This window comes from Melanerpes formicivorus, unplaced genomic scaffold (assembly GCF_026170545.1).
Source record: "Melanerpes formicivorus ecotype bairdi unplaced genomic scaffold, bMelFor1.0.p_v2 SCAF_3, whole genome shotgun sequence".
NCBI lineage: Eukaryota > Metazoa > Chordata > Aves > Piciformes > Picidae > Melanerpes > Melanerpes formicivorus.
The window spans coordinates 26,254,667-26,270,248 of record NW_027142355.1 but is presented as its reverse complement, the minus strand read 5'-3'; the positions used below and the strand labels follow the sequence as shown (position 1 = coordinate 26,270,248).

The window sequence follows — 15,582 nt, the reverse complement described above, 5'->3', positions numbered from 1 at the left end:
GCTTAAGAGCTTGCAATCTCACCACTACTGCCAAGCCATTGGCACTAAACCACGTCCCTCATCAACACATCCATGCATCTTTTAAATACCTCCAGGGGTGAAGACTCCACCACCTCCCTGGGCAGCCTGTTACAATGCTTGAGAACACTTTCTGTGAGAATTTTTTCCTAATACCCGACCTGAACCTCCCTTGACACAACCCAAGCCCATTTCCTCTTGTGCTGTCACTTGTTGCATGTGAGAATTGACCAAGCTCTACCTGGCTTCAGCCTCCTTTGAGGCAGTTGTAGAGCACAATGAGCTCTCTACTCACCATCCTCTTAGAAGACTAAACAACCTCTGCTGCCCCTCATAAGAGCTGAGTTCAAGACCCTTCACCAGCTCAGTTGCCCTTCTGTGGATATACTCCAGCACATCAATGTTCTTCTTGGAATGAGGGGCCAAAAACTGAACCCAAAATTTGAGGTGTGGCCTCATCAGTGCTGAGTAAAAGGGGACAATCACATCCCTAGACCTGGCCACAATATTCCTGATCCAATCCAGGATGCCATTGGACTTCTTGGCCACCTGAACACGCTGCTGACTCATATAGACTGGTTTCCTCCCTACATCGCTGTTCATGCAGTCTATCTATCTATCAGAAGAGAGATTTGCAAGGGCTCCTGCACTCCCTGGCAGGTTGAAGGTACATCATAAAAGAACGGTGGAAACAATTAAGTCTGTGACCATTGCTTTCCAGTATCAATGCCTCTAAAGCACCAGCCTTGCTTGCTTTATGCAGCATGGGTGCAAAACAGGAGTGAAAGCAAGCCTCTGGCAGATCTCCTACCTTTCTTCCCAAGTGGCATGAAGGCATTAAAGGATGTCCATGTGTGTCATGGGAGAAGACCAGGACTCAGTGTTGGAGTTAGGAAGGGCCTGTTTAACACTGCAGACGTAGCTGTAGTGCCTACCAGCTGTGAGGTGCTTAACAGCAAAGAGTGTGGACATAGCACCCAGGGCAAGAAGGGACCAATAAAAGAGTCAAACCTCTTACATGTTCTCCCCACAGCAGCCACAGGCTGGCTTGGCCCCTGAGGGTACACTGCATAGATGCTAATGCTGTATTCTCTGTCCTCCTGCAAGTTATACAGCACATGGGAAGAGACATCACCTCGTAGAACCTGCTCGTAGGCCATTCCTTGTCTGTTGGCTGCAAAATCAAGGAGAAGAGCAATGGTGAAGCCTTCCCACTGCCTGAGGTCCATATCCCATGGTGACATCTTCACAACATAGTTGAGAAGTGTTCTTAGGAGCTGGTTCAAGTGCATGATTGAAGCTCACCAATCCCCATGATGTTGCTCAGTTATGTCTGTAACTAAGGCTTGAGATATGCACACTGTCCCATCTCTCCAGATTGCAAAGAGGTGAGTGTGAGTCACACTGAAGGCTTGAACCCACCCCACATCCACACCGAGGCGGATCACTGAGTATGAAAAGCATTTATGGTAGGTCTGGATGTGACAGTGCAAATAGGTAGAAGGCATCCACAGCACCATCCTCACCTTGTTCTTTGAAAGAAAGTTCTTCCAAGGACTCTTCTCCCCCATCCCGGGCGATATTCAAGATTAGGCTTGATTGGTCTCTGAGTAACCTGATCTAGTTTGGGATGTTCCTGCTTATTGCAGGGGGGTTGGCCTAGATGACCTTGAAAGATCCTTTCCAACCTGATGCATTCTGTCATTCTATGGTCCTAGAGGAACCACACTGTCTGGAAGAGGGTAACCTGGGTCCTTTCCAGAGTAATGCCAGGGGCTCTGTGGTGCATTGTTCCTTGGACAAAATGGCACCTTCCTTGACCTTGGATCATTGCTCTTTTTATAGCAAACTCCAAGAAAAATTAATAATAGCCAAACTCACCTCTGGGGATGTAGACCTTGTAGCCCTCCAGCTTGCCCAGTGGAGGTGTCCAAGCCACCTTCAAGCTAAAAAGTCCTTCTTCTATCACACGGAAATTAGTGACTGGAGGCACAGGGGCTTTGAGGAACAAAAATATTGTAGAAATTGAGGTGTAAATAAAGTGCTACATCCAAAGTCCTTTGAAAAGTCCTTTTTCTTCAAGGATAAAGAGACACAAAATTGTGCAGCACCATTACTCTTCAAAAGCCACCACCCCTCCACCTCTACCAAATCCTTGTCTGATTGAAAAGCGGACTAAACTCCTCCGTGGACTTCCTCTTTGAATGGTGTTGGGAACTGTGAAAGGTCTCTTCACATGACATTTCCTTCTGAGCTTTACGGTGGTTTCATGCAGACTGAGGACACACGAATCAAATGCTCCTTGCACCCATGAACACAACACTTACAAAGAGGAGCCCACTTTGAACTAGCCAGCCATAGCAGACAGATTTATAGCTTCTGCCTCTGGCTTCATGTTGGGGATAATAAGAAGAGATCAAATGACTTTGTTTCCATCCATAAAGACATTCCATCTTACTCCGGGCCAGCACAAATGAATCAACCTTATTGAGGCCCTTTATTTATTCATCCTGTCAGAGATCTTCCCTCAAGAAGACATGCAATTGCAGGAGGTGGGGGAAGCAAGAAAAGGCAAGGAAGAAAGGAATGATGGTCTACAAAAGCCCTTGGGCAAAGCAGACTTGACACTTCATGGCAAACAGGGAGAGAAGCCAAATTAGTGCACCCCTCACACTCTCAAGAACCCTTAAAGCACAGCAGAGACTTCTGGGACAAAACCTGCCCAACCCATCACATCTGACCCAGCATCTTGCAGTCCAGGGCTTGTCAAGAGTGATTTTTACAGCCGGATGAACATGAGCCAGCCGTGTGGCCAGATGGCCAGGAGGGCCAATGGCATTCTGACCTGCATCAGAAATGGTGTGGCCAGCAGAGCAGGGAAGTCATTCTGGCCCTGTACTCAGCACTGATTAGGCCACACCTTGAGTATTGTGTCCATTTCTGGGCTCCTTGATTTAAGAAGGTCATTGAAACTCTTGAACGTGTCCAGAGAAGGGCAATGAGGCTGGGGAGAGGCCTCGGGCACAAGCTCTACAAAGGAAAGGCTGAGGGAGCTGGGATTGTTTAGCCTGGAGAAGAGGAGGCTCAGGGAAGACCTTATTGCTGTTTGCAACTATCTGAAGAGAGGTTTTAGACAGGTGGGGGATGGTCTCTTCTCCCAGGCAACCAGAACAAGAGGACACAGTCTCAAGTTGTGCCAGGGGAGGTTTAGGCCCAAGGTGAGGAGAAAATTCTTGACACAGAGAGTAGTTGGCCATTGGAATGTGCTGCCCAGGAAGATGGTGGAGTCACCGTCCCTGAAGGTATTCAAAAAAGGATTGGATGTGGCACTTGAAGCCATGGTTTAGTAGTCATGAGGTGTTAGGTACTAGGTAAAAGATTGGACTTGATGATCTCTAAGGTCTTTTCCAACCTTGTTGATCCGATGATTCTCCTTTGTTTCTAATAACCTTGCCATTACAATCAGCTGTGTGTCAGCAAAGGAATTTGGCATGGCTGACAGCAATCCATAGAATGGTTTAGGTTGGAAAAGACCTTTAAGATCATTGAGACCAACAACTATCTAACTCTACCAAGTCTGGTGCTGTGGTGCTTAGCAGTATGGTTTAGTGGTGAACTTGGTAGAGTAGGGTTAATGGTTGTACCTGAAGATCTCAAGGGTCTTTTCCAACCTAAATGATCCTACAATTTCTGAGTCTTTTAAGCACCTCCATGAATGGAGGTACAACTACCTCCCTGGGACGCCTGTTCCAGTGTTTGAGAACCCTTTCAGTGAAGGATTTTCTTCTAATGTCCAACCTAAACTTCCCCTGGTGCAAATTAAGGCTGTTTCCTCCTGTCCTACCACTTGTTACCAGGAGGAAGAGACCAGCATCCACCTGTCTCCAACCTCCTTTCAGAGAGTTGTAGAGATCAATAAGGTCTCTCCTCAGCTTCTCTTCTCCAGGCTAAACAACCCTAGTTCCTCCAACTGATCCTCACAAGACCTCTCTCCATACAACTCATGTCTATGTTTCTCAACTAATGCTCTCCAAAAGCTTTCTTGTCCCAGGTACACAAATCCTACAAGAACTGAATCCAGGATTGGATTCATTAAGCCACACTGGTTATTACATCAGACGGTGTGAGCTACCTAGTAGACTGAATTCTCTGCTTTCCAGTGAGTCAGCCACATGGGTTATACTTACAATTCTGCACCCCACCCCATGAACATTTGCATTTATTCCTCCTACCTATTCCTACCTCTCCATCCCTCACTCTTCACATGTATTCACATGTGTGGTTTTGGCTTTGCTTTTTTTCCCCTTTCTTTTCCTTGTGCCCACACAGACAAGGAACACGCAGGGTTGACTGCAAAAGCGACACTCACTTGTTTTCCCCTTGACAGCTGCTGACTCCCCAAGGGCATCTGCATAGACAGCCCTCACTGTGAAGACATAGTTGGTGTTGGGTTTCAGATCAGTCACCAGCACAGTATTTTTGTCACCATCCATCACAATCTGTAACATAGGGGAACAAAGGACATTGTTACACCTCCATGACAGTAGAAGACCCCCATGTTTGCAAGAGCCTAGCAGCACAATGTTTCACATCTGATGCAAGGTGACTTCCTCTTAAACACTTGATGATTTGCAGTATCACAATGTGGAAAGATTCAGAAAGGAACTTCAGAGACCATTGAACCCAATGTCTCTGCCAAGGCAGGTTCACCTAAAGAAGGTCACACAGGAACATATTCAGGGGAGTTTTGAATGTATCACAGTATAACTAAGGTTGGAAGAGACCTCAAGGATCATTGAGTCCAACCTGTCACCACAGACCCCATGACTAGACCATGGCACCAAGTGCCACGTCCAATCCCCTCTTGAACGCCTCCAGGGACGGTGACTCAACCACCTCCCTGGGGTGGTTCTCTCTCAGCAGCCTGTCCCAGTGCTCTGTCACCCTTAAATTAAAGTTCCTCCTCAGGTTGAGATAGAATTTCTTACGTTCAAATTGTTCTATCTGACCAGGAGGAGGAACTTGTTTAATTGCAGTCCTCAAATTACATTTGGGTTCACATTGAACAGAACACTGAGAGCACTACCAAGAGTGGGTTTCATGGGATAGCCCAGAAAAACCTCCATGAAAAGAAGAGCATGCATAAGGTGAAGTGATCCCCATGCTCCCTGAAGAAAAAAGAAGGAAAAGCAAGGCTCTTTGACAAAGAAAGCTTCTTTTAGGCCCATAGATGGAGATTTCAAAGTAACCTGAGGGCAAGCGTGGTGGAGACAACTTCTGTGTTGTCACTACGTTCTTATGAGATTCTGAAGCAGCCAAGAATGACCATTCTTGTTAAATACAAGCTTAATAATTAATACAATTAATAATCTGAGCCTTAATAATTGATACTTTCATAGCTTTGTTCTATTATTAGAAATGAAAGCTTTCAGGCATCCAATTTCTATCCTTCAGTCTCGCTCTCAAACTTTGTGCAGTGATCAAGCCGAACCAGAGCCAGTCCTGGCACACATGGCAGAATCCACAAGGGACATAACAAATCCAATGCCAAAACACACAGAGAACTTACCAAGATTAACAATCTTGGCATCAAGAGGAACAGGGGATGTTGCTAGGGAAGCTGGATGGGCTTATTTGAGGGGGGATTTCATGGAGGTAAGGAGAGAAAGAGTGCTTCTCATTGACCTGTTCTCATCAATCCCAATGGAATTTTGTGCTACATTCTTTTTCCAACTGCCATCACTCCCAGAAACTCCATCTCAACCCAACAGCAATGCCTAAATTAGCATGAGCATTGCAACACACCTACAAATCTGATGTTCTATCTATAGACCTTCACTTTGAGTTTCAGGAATTTATGTTAACGCACTGGGCTAAGTGGGATGGTGTGGTGAAGGCACATTATGCCCAGATACTGAATCTTGTCCCAGCATGTGGACAAGTTCCCCCTCCTTCAGGAGGAAGACAAAAGCCAAGGCATTAGCCAGGCCAGCACGCACCCAGCGCATGCAGTGCTCGTGCTGACACCAAGTATGGGCATAATTCTAGCTTCACGCTTTGTATAGGCTGAAGCCAGTTGTTTATGAGAGTGCCCATTGGTCAAGACCAGCCTCGAGGAATCTATAAGTATCACCCCAGTTGGTATACAAGTTGCCCCCTCATTCACTTTGTCTCTGTGCTTGCTCGAGACAGCAACTCTCGAGCTGCAGCCTTTGCCATTGAGCTTATTGTTGTTAGCTTCTCTTATACATGCACACATACTGAAAGCCTCTGCATCGTGAGAAGCACAGAGGGAGGATCTTAGTGTCGCTACAGCCAGTTGTACCGACCGGGAGAGCCCACTGTGCCACCGGAGGACTGGACCGACCCCCGAGGGTAAGGTCTGCCCAGTTGCCGGGGAGAAGGGACTTGATCGATACCGAGTCCACGTATGCCTAGCCCCACCGTAGCAGGAGAGGAGCCACCATGTGTGCCGCTCTGAGCCCTGTGAATCTCAGGAAAGACTAAGGCATTGTTCGTGCCTGTACTGCACCGAACCTGGGACCACTCCGAGAGTCCCGCTGCTCCTTTAAGCTCAGTAAACGAGAACCCGACGCCTAACGCAGCCGCATTCTCTCCCCGAGGCTGTTTGCATCAGCCCCGAGAATCGCCGTGGTTGGGCCAATCCCGTAGCTTTGCCTGCTGCCGTGTCGTCCTGCCCTGCTGTGCGAGCGGACTTTGAGGGCCGACCCCACGGGCCGACCCCGACCAGGACCAATCCCTGTTGTCTGTAGGGAATCGAATATCTTCCACGTGTTTTCCATCCACTAGCACTCAATTCAAAGTATCCGCGTCCAGCAGAGTAAGCGCTGACGCGTAGAAAGATTGTAATATTGCTGTGTATAGCCAGAAGCTGCCCGCGTTCCGCCGAGTCGCCATCTAGTGGCCAAGTGGCGGAACCACACCCTTCGTTATATAAATATAGAAATAGTCTGTGACTAGTTCAATTAAGTTCTAATCATGACACTAAGCCACTTGTGGAATGTATCTCACGAACGTGCACTAGAACATGTATATAAGTTGGTGATTCATCGGTTATTAATAGTTTGATAATTAATAAAAAATAATATTTTCATAATTCATATTGCATATTCATAAATTTAATAACCTCTTCACCACAGATGGTTGAGGGACATGGTCCTAGCCACAGAATCATGGAATGGTTTGGCTTGGAAGGGACCTTTAAGGGTCATCTAGTCCAAAGCCCCTGCAATCAGCAGGGACATCTTCGACTAGAGCTGGTTGCTCAGAGCCCCAACCAACCTGACTTGGAATGGTTCCAGGGATGGGGCATTTACCACCTGTCTTGGCAACCTGGGCCAGGGTTCCATCTTCAGTGGAAAGTGTGTCTTCCTTATATCTAATCTGAATCTCCCTCTTAGTTTAAACCCATCACCTCTTGTCTTGTCACAACAGACCTTGATAAAAGGTCTGTCCCCAGCTTTCTGATCATCCCCTTTAACCACTGAAAGGCCACAAGAAAGCTTCTCCAACCAGGCTGTGCCATCTGCAACCTCAGAAGAGGAGTAACTCCTAAGTCAGGACCTGAAACTTGTGCTGTGCAAAACAAGAATGAAACTCTACCTGCCGCTGCTCCTCCGAAAGGGGCTGCCCTGAAGGCAGCAAAGGACGGAGGTAGACATGGTAGCCTGTCACCTTTCCTGTAGCTGGCATCCATGTGAGTCGCAGTGAGCTGTGGCTTTGCTCACTGACATACAAATCCCAGGGCCTGATGATCTTCTCAGCTGCAAAAAGAGAAAGGAGAGGTCTTTGGTTTGGACTGTGGTGGCACCAGTGCTGGACATGTGGAGGCTTCTCATTGATGGATTCAACTTATTCAACACAAAGAAAGTCTTGGGTACAGAGGGTATTCACTCAGACAGACAGGGCAGGAGAAGCTGGGATCTGTTTCCAGGTCAGAGCCACACAAGCAGGTTTTCTTTTGACAATTGCTTGGCAACATAAGAAGGGAAAACAAAACTGATTCTGGCTACAGTTCCCCTGTGAGCTTAACGCACAGAGCATCAGCTCCTTCCCTCTGCAGCTCCTTCTCCTTACTGTCACCAGAGAATAGAATCATCGAATTGCAGAATGGTTTAGGTTGTAAGTGACCTTTCAGGGTCACCTAGTCCAACGCCCCTGCAGTCAGCAGGGACATCTGCAACTACAGGAGGTTGCTCAGAGCCACAACCAACCTGACGTGGAATGGTCCAGGGATGGAGCATCTACCACCTCTCTGGGCAGCTTGGGACAGAGTCTCACCACCCTCAGTTTAAAAAATGTCTTACTTTTCTCTAATCTAAATCTCCCTCTTAACTGAAAAACCATCAACCCTTGTCCTGTCACAACAGGCCCTGTTAAAAAGTCTGTCCCCAGATTTCTGGTGGGCCCATTTAAGTCTGGAATGGCCACCAGAAGGTCTCCCTTGAGCCTTCTCTTATCCTGGCCTTGACAGCAGAGGGCTTCTGACCCTTGCATAATTGTTGTGGCCTTCTCTGGTCCTGCTCCAACAGGTTTATGTCTCTCCTGTGCTGAGGACTCCAGAGCTGGACACTACACCAAGCAGGAAGCAGAGGGGCAGAATCAGCTCTGTCCAGAAAGCTTGGACTCTCCATGAAAGATCACAAGTAGCCCTGAAGTGACACAGAACCACAGAGAGAGCAAATTAAGACTTCTGATAATTTGGATGATGTTCCCCTTTAACTCATCTTCTCTGGAGTTCGTGTGCCAAGAAGGGGGCAAGAGTTAATTGCCACCACCTCTGGATTTGCTGCATCATCAGTATCTGTTTGGGGAGAGATCTGAAATCTTTGGGGTTGCACTTAGTATCTTCTGCAAGGAATGAAGGTCTTCCTGAGACCCTGAGCTGTGCTGCCACAGTTCACCATGAGAGGTCCATCATGAAAGTCCCCAAGGGGCAGAAATGCTGCTACAGCCCATTGTTGCTCCATTTGTTTGAACCAGCAGCAAGACTGTCAGGATTCTAGTATCAGCAGACAAACCATAAAGCTGCAGACACAAGCAAAATACACAGGACCATTGAACCCAAGGAATGAATCCTCCATGAGCTCATTGATCCTCTAGGGTCATGCAACCTCTAAAGGTCTATTGTGATGAACATGGTGTGGCTGGGAAAGTACTGGTTTCAGCAGGTGGAAAGAAGGATAAAGGGAGAGCCCTGCTGTACCTTGCCCAGTCTGTTTGGTGGGCCGTGGTGGCTCTGAGGCAGTGAAGCAGAGCCTTCGAGAGAGCTTGGAGGCTATGTTGTGGAGCAGGTAGAAGTCTTCAACGTAAAGCACATGCTCTGCAGTGGGCTCTGAAGCTATTTTCTTCAGTTCATTCTTGTCAGCATCCTTAATTCCTGGAAGGAGAAAAAAGAAGGAAAAGAGGACATCAAACATCACCTGTGGGGCAAGATGGGCATTGGCAAGGGTTATCAGGAACAAGTGAGAGCAACATGCTGGCCTTTGAGTTTTATACCATGCTCTGAGTTGTGCTGCTCAGGTTGAAGGATGAAATAAGAAATGGAGACTCAAGCTGTATAGGCAGTGGTAAAGCAAATGATGCCATTAAGGAAAAGGGCCAAGGTTCTCCAGAGGTATGTCAGAGATTGACCCAAGGAATTCAGTTGGTAATGGGCCAAGAGGCGAAAAGCTCTTGGGTGCAGAACAAAAAAGAGCCAGGCAGGATCTGGCCTCATCCTTCCTTTTTGGCACAGAGATATTTTTGCCCTTCTGATGGATGAGCAGACAACAGGACCCCTGGAGGCTGTGTGAAAATGGAGGGGTTTTCCTGTGGCTGAATTAAACAAAAAGGGTGGGGAACAAACCCAAACAAACCAACTCACCCTAATTTCCACCTCACATTGGTCCAAATCAGTGGCTCTCTACAATGAAACACCATCACCCCTCCCTTTTCCCTTGAGACTTTTAGGAAAGGGAAGGATTTGACTTGTAAAAAATGTCTGGATTTAGCTCGGGGGGGGGGCACGGAGATGCCAAAACTTCCTTGCTTGTGGAATTATTCTGATGGACGTTTTTTAAAGCAGCTGAATTGGTCTCTGAACCCCATTAAGAGAAACCTTCAAAGGCAAAAAACATTTCATTTCTGAAAATGCCACATCAAAACATTTTGGCTTTTTTGGAAGTATTTATTGAACTGCTCCTGAATTCACAAGTAGTTTTGACAGATGCAAACCCACAGATTTCCATGGAATAAATCAGCTTTTGACAACAAAAACCACCCAAGTACAGCACAGATGTGAGCTCCCTAGACTTGCACTACTTGCTAAGCCTGGGGATGGGTGCTGTTTTTAGAGGAGAGGACAGTCATGCATCAAGCATCTTCCCCATTGTGTAGATGGTGTTGGGGAAAAGATGCTGCATGTAACTTAGTGTCGTCTATACGTACCTACAGCAAACACTGTCACCCCCCTATCCTGCAGGACCTGGGCTTCATCTTCAACTGAGTCGTTGGATTTCCCATCTGTGATCAAAACAACTACCTACAAGAATGGGTATAAGAGCCAGAGAATGAAAGAGCACAACATAAGGAGGTCACAGAGACAGCTATAGGATTTTCACACTGATTATTCAGATCTTGGATGAAGTCCACCTCTCTATCTCTTTACTGAAATAGTGGTCAGGCATTGCAACAGGCTGCCCAGGGAAGTGCTGGAGTAACCATTCCTGGAGATGTTCAAAAAACAAGTAGATGTAGAGCTCTGGGACATGGTCTAGTGCTCATGGAGGTGTTGGGTAGAAGGTTGGACCTGATGATCTTAGAGGTCTTTTCCAACCTTAATGACTCTATATTCAATGATAAAGGGATAAGCACTTGAAATGAAAACCTTCTATAACCCACACCTCTGGGCTAAGCCCCAGGAAATCAGCTTGCATGAGCTGGGAAAGAGCAGAACACAGAATCATTTTGTTTGGGAAGGATCTTTAAGAGCATTGAATCCAACCATTATCTAACTCTACAATAGTAGGTTGCCCAGAGAGATTGTAGAAATCCCATCCCTGGAAACTTTCAAGGTCAGGATGGATAGGGCTTTGAGCAACCTGATCTAATTGAAGGTCACTGCAGGCAGGTTGGACTCAGATAAATAAAACCCAAATGGCTTATTTTTGCCTTCAAGTACAGAAGCTGGAGGGCTGATCCCTACTGAGGATGACACCAGGGAGATCACCACAGAAGGTAACTTACCTTTGCTGCATCCTCTCGCAGTGTGTCCAGACGAGTCATGGAGTGAGCTGCAAATGCCAGGGCTGACCCTGTTTGTAAGATGCTGCCTTTGAAGGAAAGACCCTGAATTGCCACCAACATTTCTTCAATAGTCACATAATCTTCGAGCTCAATACTCATGCTGGGAAAGAGAAATGGGGGGATAAGGAGCAAGAAAACATTGTTATGAAAACAAGGATGCATCAATAACAGTAAGAACCAGTGAGTGGTCATTCTAGGCTTATATGTAGGCAAGGAGTCCTCCTAACAGTGGTCATGGGAGTCCAGGGTATGAGCCCCAGCCCCTACCACCATAAAACAGTATCTAAAAATGGATGGTGGGGACTCTCTTGTAGCTGTGTCAGATACCAGCCTCCTCAGGTTAAACACCACCCTGAAAGAGTTCCCCATGGCCACTCTACTGATGCTGCTCTGCTCTTGAAAGGGCTCAGCAGAGGAGAAAGAGCTCTTCAATCTTGGAGACAAGGTTGCCCATCTAGAGCCACAGGGCTGTAGAGATACAGATGCTGGTAGAAGATAGGCTGCCCCACCTTGGTTTCTTCCCATAGAGTGCCACGGCCAGCCGGATGCCTCTTTTGCCTATCACCACATGCTCAAAGGAACGGACAATGCTGCTGATGAAGTTGTTGACCAACTGAGATCTCTCTCTTCCTGAGCCCTGTGACTGTCCCACAAGGAATAAAATGTCAGCCAGCTCTGCCGTCCTGCATGCTGAAAGAGAATAGCAGGAAGGGTCAACTCACACCATGCAACGACTCAGCCCGGAGATAAACCCCTCCATGTCATGTCAACCCCCAAGGCATTGCAGCTAAAGAAGAGACCCCATGCTTAGGCCCAAGGAGGTGGGTGATCATGGGCTTCCCAGATAAACAGGCTGCTTTGTTCTCTCTAATCTCCTCCTAATTGCCTATTTTGCTGTTCTCACTTGGGAAGTTCCTCATGTGAAGCACAAACACCGAGACCCAGTTCCATCAAGTCATGTAGGACATACTGAAAGCAAGGGGATGCCTGGGGGTTTCAATGGGTAGAGACCGACAGGGACACCTGGGCCACTGAAACTGGGAATGTGGCACGTCTGTCTTAAAATCATTGAATGGTTTGGGTTGGAAGGGATCTGAAAGATCATCTAGTTCCAACCCCCTACCATGGGCATGAACACCTTCCCCTAGACCAAGTTGCTTAAGGCTTCATCCAATGAGGCCTTGAACACCTCCAGGCAGGGGGTATCCACAACTTCCCTGGGGAGGTCATCTCACCAACCATCATGAGCTTTATGCATCAGGGTCTCCAGAAGTAATATGAGCCAACCATGTGGCAACCTGGCCACCCATGTTCTGCCAGCCTTAAAACAACCAAGTCTTCCAGTTTTCCATGGAGAGAACTTGGGATGCTCCATGTGTTCAGCTCTAGAACACTTCCCTCTTGTCTTGTTGCTAGAAGCCCTGAGCATGAAAAGTGTCTTCTGCAAAGAATGAACATCTTGAGTATTTTTCCTGCACAAGCCAGAATAATCTGATGACAGCTGGCATGGAAGGGATAGGTGTACAGGGAAGTTTGTATAATGAACATCAAGGAATATTTCCACTTGCAGGGGAATTTTCTTTAGGCATCCAATAAAAAGCATTTCATGGACAGAAATATGATGAGTACTAGGGATGCTGGAATTAATGAAGGCTCTACAACGGCTGTTCAGAATTTAGAATCATAAAATCATTTTGATTGATAGAGACCTTAAAGGTCATCAAATTTCAACTGTTAACCCAGCACTGCCAGGCCACCACTAAACCACATCCCTCAGCACCACATCTACATGTCTCTTAAATCCTTCCAGGGATCGGAATTCCACCGCTCCCATGGGCAACTCATTCCAGGGCTTGACAATGCTTTTAGGAAAGACATTTCTCCTAATAGCCAACCTAAACCTCTTTCAGAACAACATGAGGCTGTTTGCTCTTGACCCAACTCTTGTTACTTGGGAGACATTCTCACTTTCTACAGGTTGGAGGCAGGTGGGGACCGGTCTCTTCTCCCTAGTAACAAGTGACAGGACAAGATGAAATGGCTTCACATTGCACCAGGGGAGGTTTAGGTTGGACATTAGAAGAAACTTCCTCACACCAAAAAGGTTCTCAAACACTGGAACAGGCTCCCCAGGGTGGTGGTTGAGCCCCTATCCTTGGAGGTGTTCAACAGCCATAGAGATGTGGTACTGCAGGACACAGTTTAGCACGAGACTTGGAAGAGTTGCATAATGGTTGGACCTGATGACCTTAAAGGTCTTTTCCAACCAAAACACTTCTATGAATGCTGCTGCCCCATTTGCATCCAGTGATAATGGGAAGAAACAAGGCCCATGGGCTCCATGGGATTATAAAGGGCAGGATGGTTCCTCTTTCTTTGCAAAATGAGAACCAGAGCTTGTACTGTGAGATGCGGATCAAAGAGCTCAGCACCTTTCCTGAGGGGCTCCATGTGTCAATGAAGCCCAAGAGCATTGGCTTCTTGGATCAGGTACCTGAAGCTGTCAGAGAGATGTGATGTTAAACGTATTTGGATTGGTACCTTCTCAAGAAAATACCACCCTTGACAGCTCTATTAATCACAGAGGGAATATGATTTTATTTGAAAATTTCCATACACCTCCAAAATCAGCACATTTCATCAATCACAGGTTTGCAGAGACATCGCAAATGTTGATTTATTGCACTGTTCCCAGCTTGGAATTAAACAGCATTATAGTCAAGTTTATTGGCTTAATTGATGGACAGGAACTTAATCAAGTTAAGTTTGTGGCTGATGCTAAAGCTTCCACAAACTCCTTGTTGGCTTCACTGGATTTAGTCTAAGTGAATTTCCACCTTTACAGCCTGGGATCTTGCTGCTGCACAACACTTGAATAGAGAGGGCCGCTGGCTCATACCCAGCCCTATGGCAGTGCTAGGAGCTCTGCAGGGTGCTCACAAGGAGCCTCCACTTCCTGCAGAACACTGAAGATGTAGAGATGCCATGCATCATGCTGGAACTCCATAAGGCTCTTCTCTGGGGTTGTCTCTTGCCTTCTGGCTCTGTCTCCTTCTCCCCAAAAGCTGTTTGTGGGTTTGCCCAGGCAAATGGGAGCCAGGGAGGAAGTGAGCCCTTGTGCAATCTTGGATGTCAAGGTTAGATGTTAGGAAAAAATCCTGTACTGAAAGAGTGGTCAAGCAGTGGAACAGGCTGCCAAGGGATGTAGGGGAGTCACCATCCCTGGAGATGTTTAAAAAAAGTGGCACTCCAGGACATGGATTAACAGCCATGGTGGGGTCAGGTTGCTGGTTGGACTTGATCTTCGAGGTCTTTTCCAACAAAAAGAGTTCTATGTTTCTTTCTCAACTCTCTAAACAGTAGCAACATGTTTCAAGGCTTCCTTCAAGTCATTCCTCTCATATACCCCGTGGAATGGCTTGTATCAGGTCTTGGAGGTCAGAAAAATGATGAGGAAGGGGCACATTTTCCCTTTCTCCCCATCTTCCTCTGTAGCAGCTGAGGCAGTATTAGAGGCAGAACACTGAGGCATGCCCTGATTTTCCCACAAACCCTTGTACAGAAAGTCAGGTCTTACCTGCCTCCTGAGCTGTTCTGTTAGCCAGGTGATCCCAACCTAACATGACTCTACGCAAAAGTTAAAGGCATCAGCGCTACAGCTCAACCACGTCAGCATCTGCATTTGTATCCACACCGCTGGCAGAAACCACTGCTTGGGAAAGGTCTTTTTTCTCCCTAATGTGCTGCCTCAGCATCATCCCCAGCTGCTGCATTCATGGTAGCCCACTTCTCACATACCTTCATGAACAGCTACAGCTCTGTACTGCACCACGGCCACTGCCAGGGCAAGGATCTGAGCATACATCATCTTTCTTTTCCTTGTTTAGAAGCCTCTTCTTGGTTCCTGAAATCAGCACACAGCCCAGAGAGTCATTCATCTGCAGGAGAAAAGAGTCTTTAAGGCATGACATCTGAGTATGATGTTCCTATCTCCTTATCAGTGTCAAGAGAAGCTTTTTGCCAGCTCATCTTGCCTTCAGCAGTTGGCATTGAAGTCCATAAACCCAGTAATCCCTTCATCTCTCTGCTGATATTGGCTGCAGGGAAGAGCTCAACTTTGTTCCTCCACCTTTCCCTATCAGAATCCTTCTTCAAGCCACAACCACCTAAGGCAATTCAAGCCTAAATGTGGATATTAGTGGTGTGGAAAGCATCTGCTGCCTCAATTAAACAAGGAAGAAAGATCTCCAGAAGATA

General features: G+C 46.9%; 1 protein-coding gene across 1 annotated transcript in view; it reads right to left on the bottom strand.

Moving 5' to 3' along the window:
* The window catches only part of LOC137457271 (collagen alpha-1(VII) chain-like), a 133,392-nt gene extending 118,178 nt beyond the window's left edge, over nt 1-15,214 (bottom strand). Inside the window, exons 1-9 of the mRNA XM_068169106.1 lie at nt 15,124-15,214; nt 11,835-12,015; nt 11,266-11,425; nt 10,468-10,561; nt 9,245-9,418; nt 7,642-7,802; nt 4,388-4,517; nt 1,900-2,016; nt 1,037-1,192 (exon numbers count right to left, since the gene is read on the bottom strand). Coding sequence (XP_068025207.1) covers nt 1,037-1,192; nt 1,900-2,016; nt 4,388-4,517; nt 7,642-7,802; nt 9,245-9,418; nt 10,468-10,561; nt 11,266-11,425; nt 11,835-12,015; nt 15,124-15,193 — 1,243 coding nt within the window. The 5' untranslated portion in view covers nt 15,194-15,214. The remainder of the gene's footprint in view (nt 1-1,036; nt 1,193-1,899; nt 2,017-4,387; nt 4,518-7,641; nt 7,803-9,244; nt 9,419-10,467; nt 10,562-11,265; nt 11,426-11,834; nt 12,016-15,123) is intronic.
* Between the last annotated feature and the right edge of the window lie 368 nt (nt 15,215-15,582).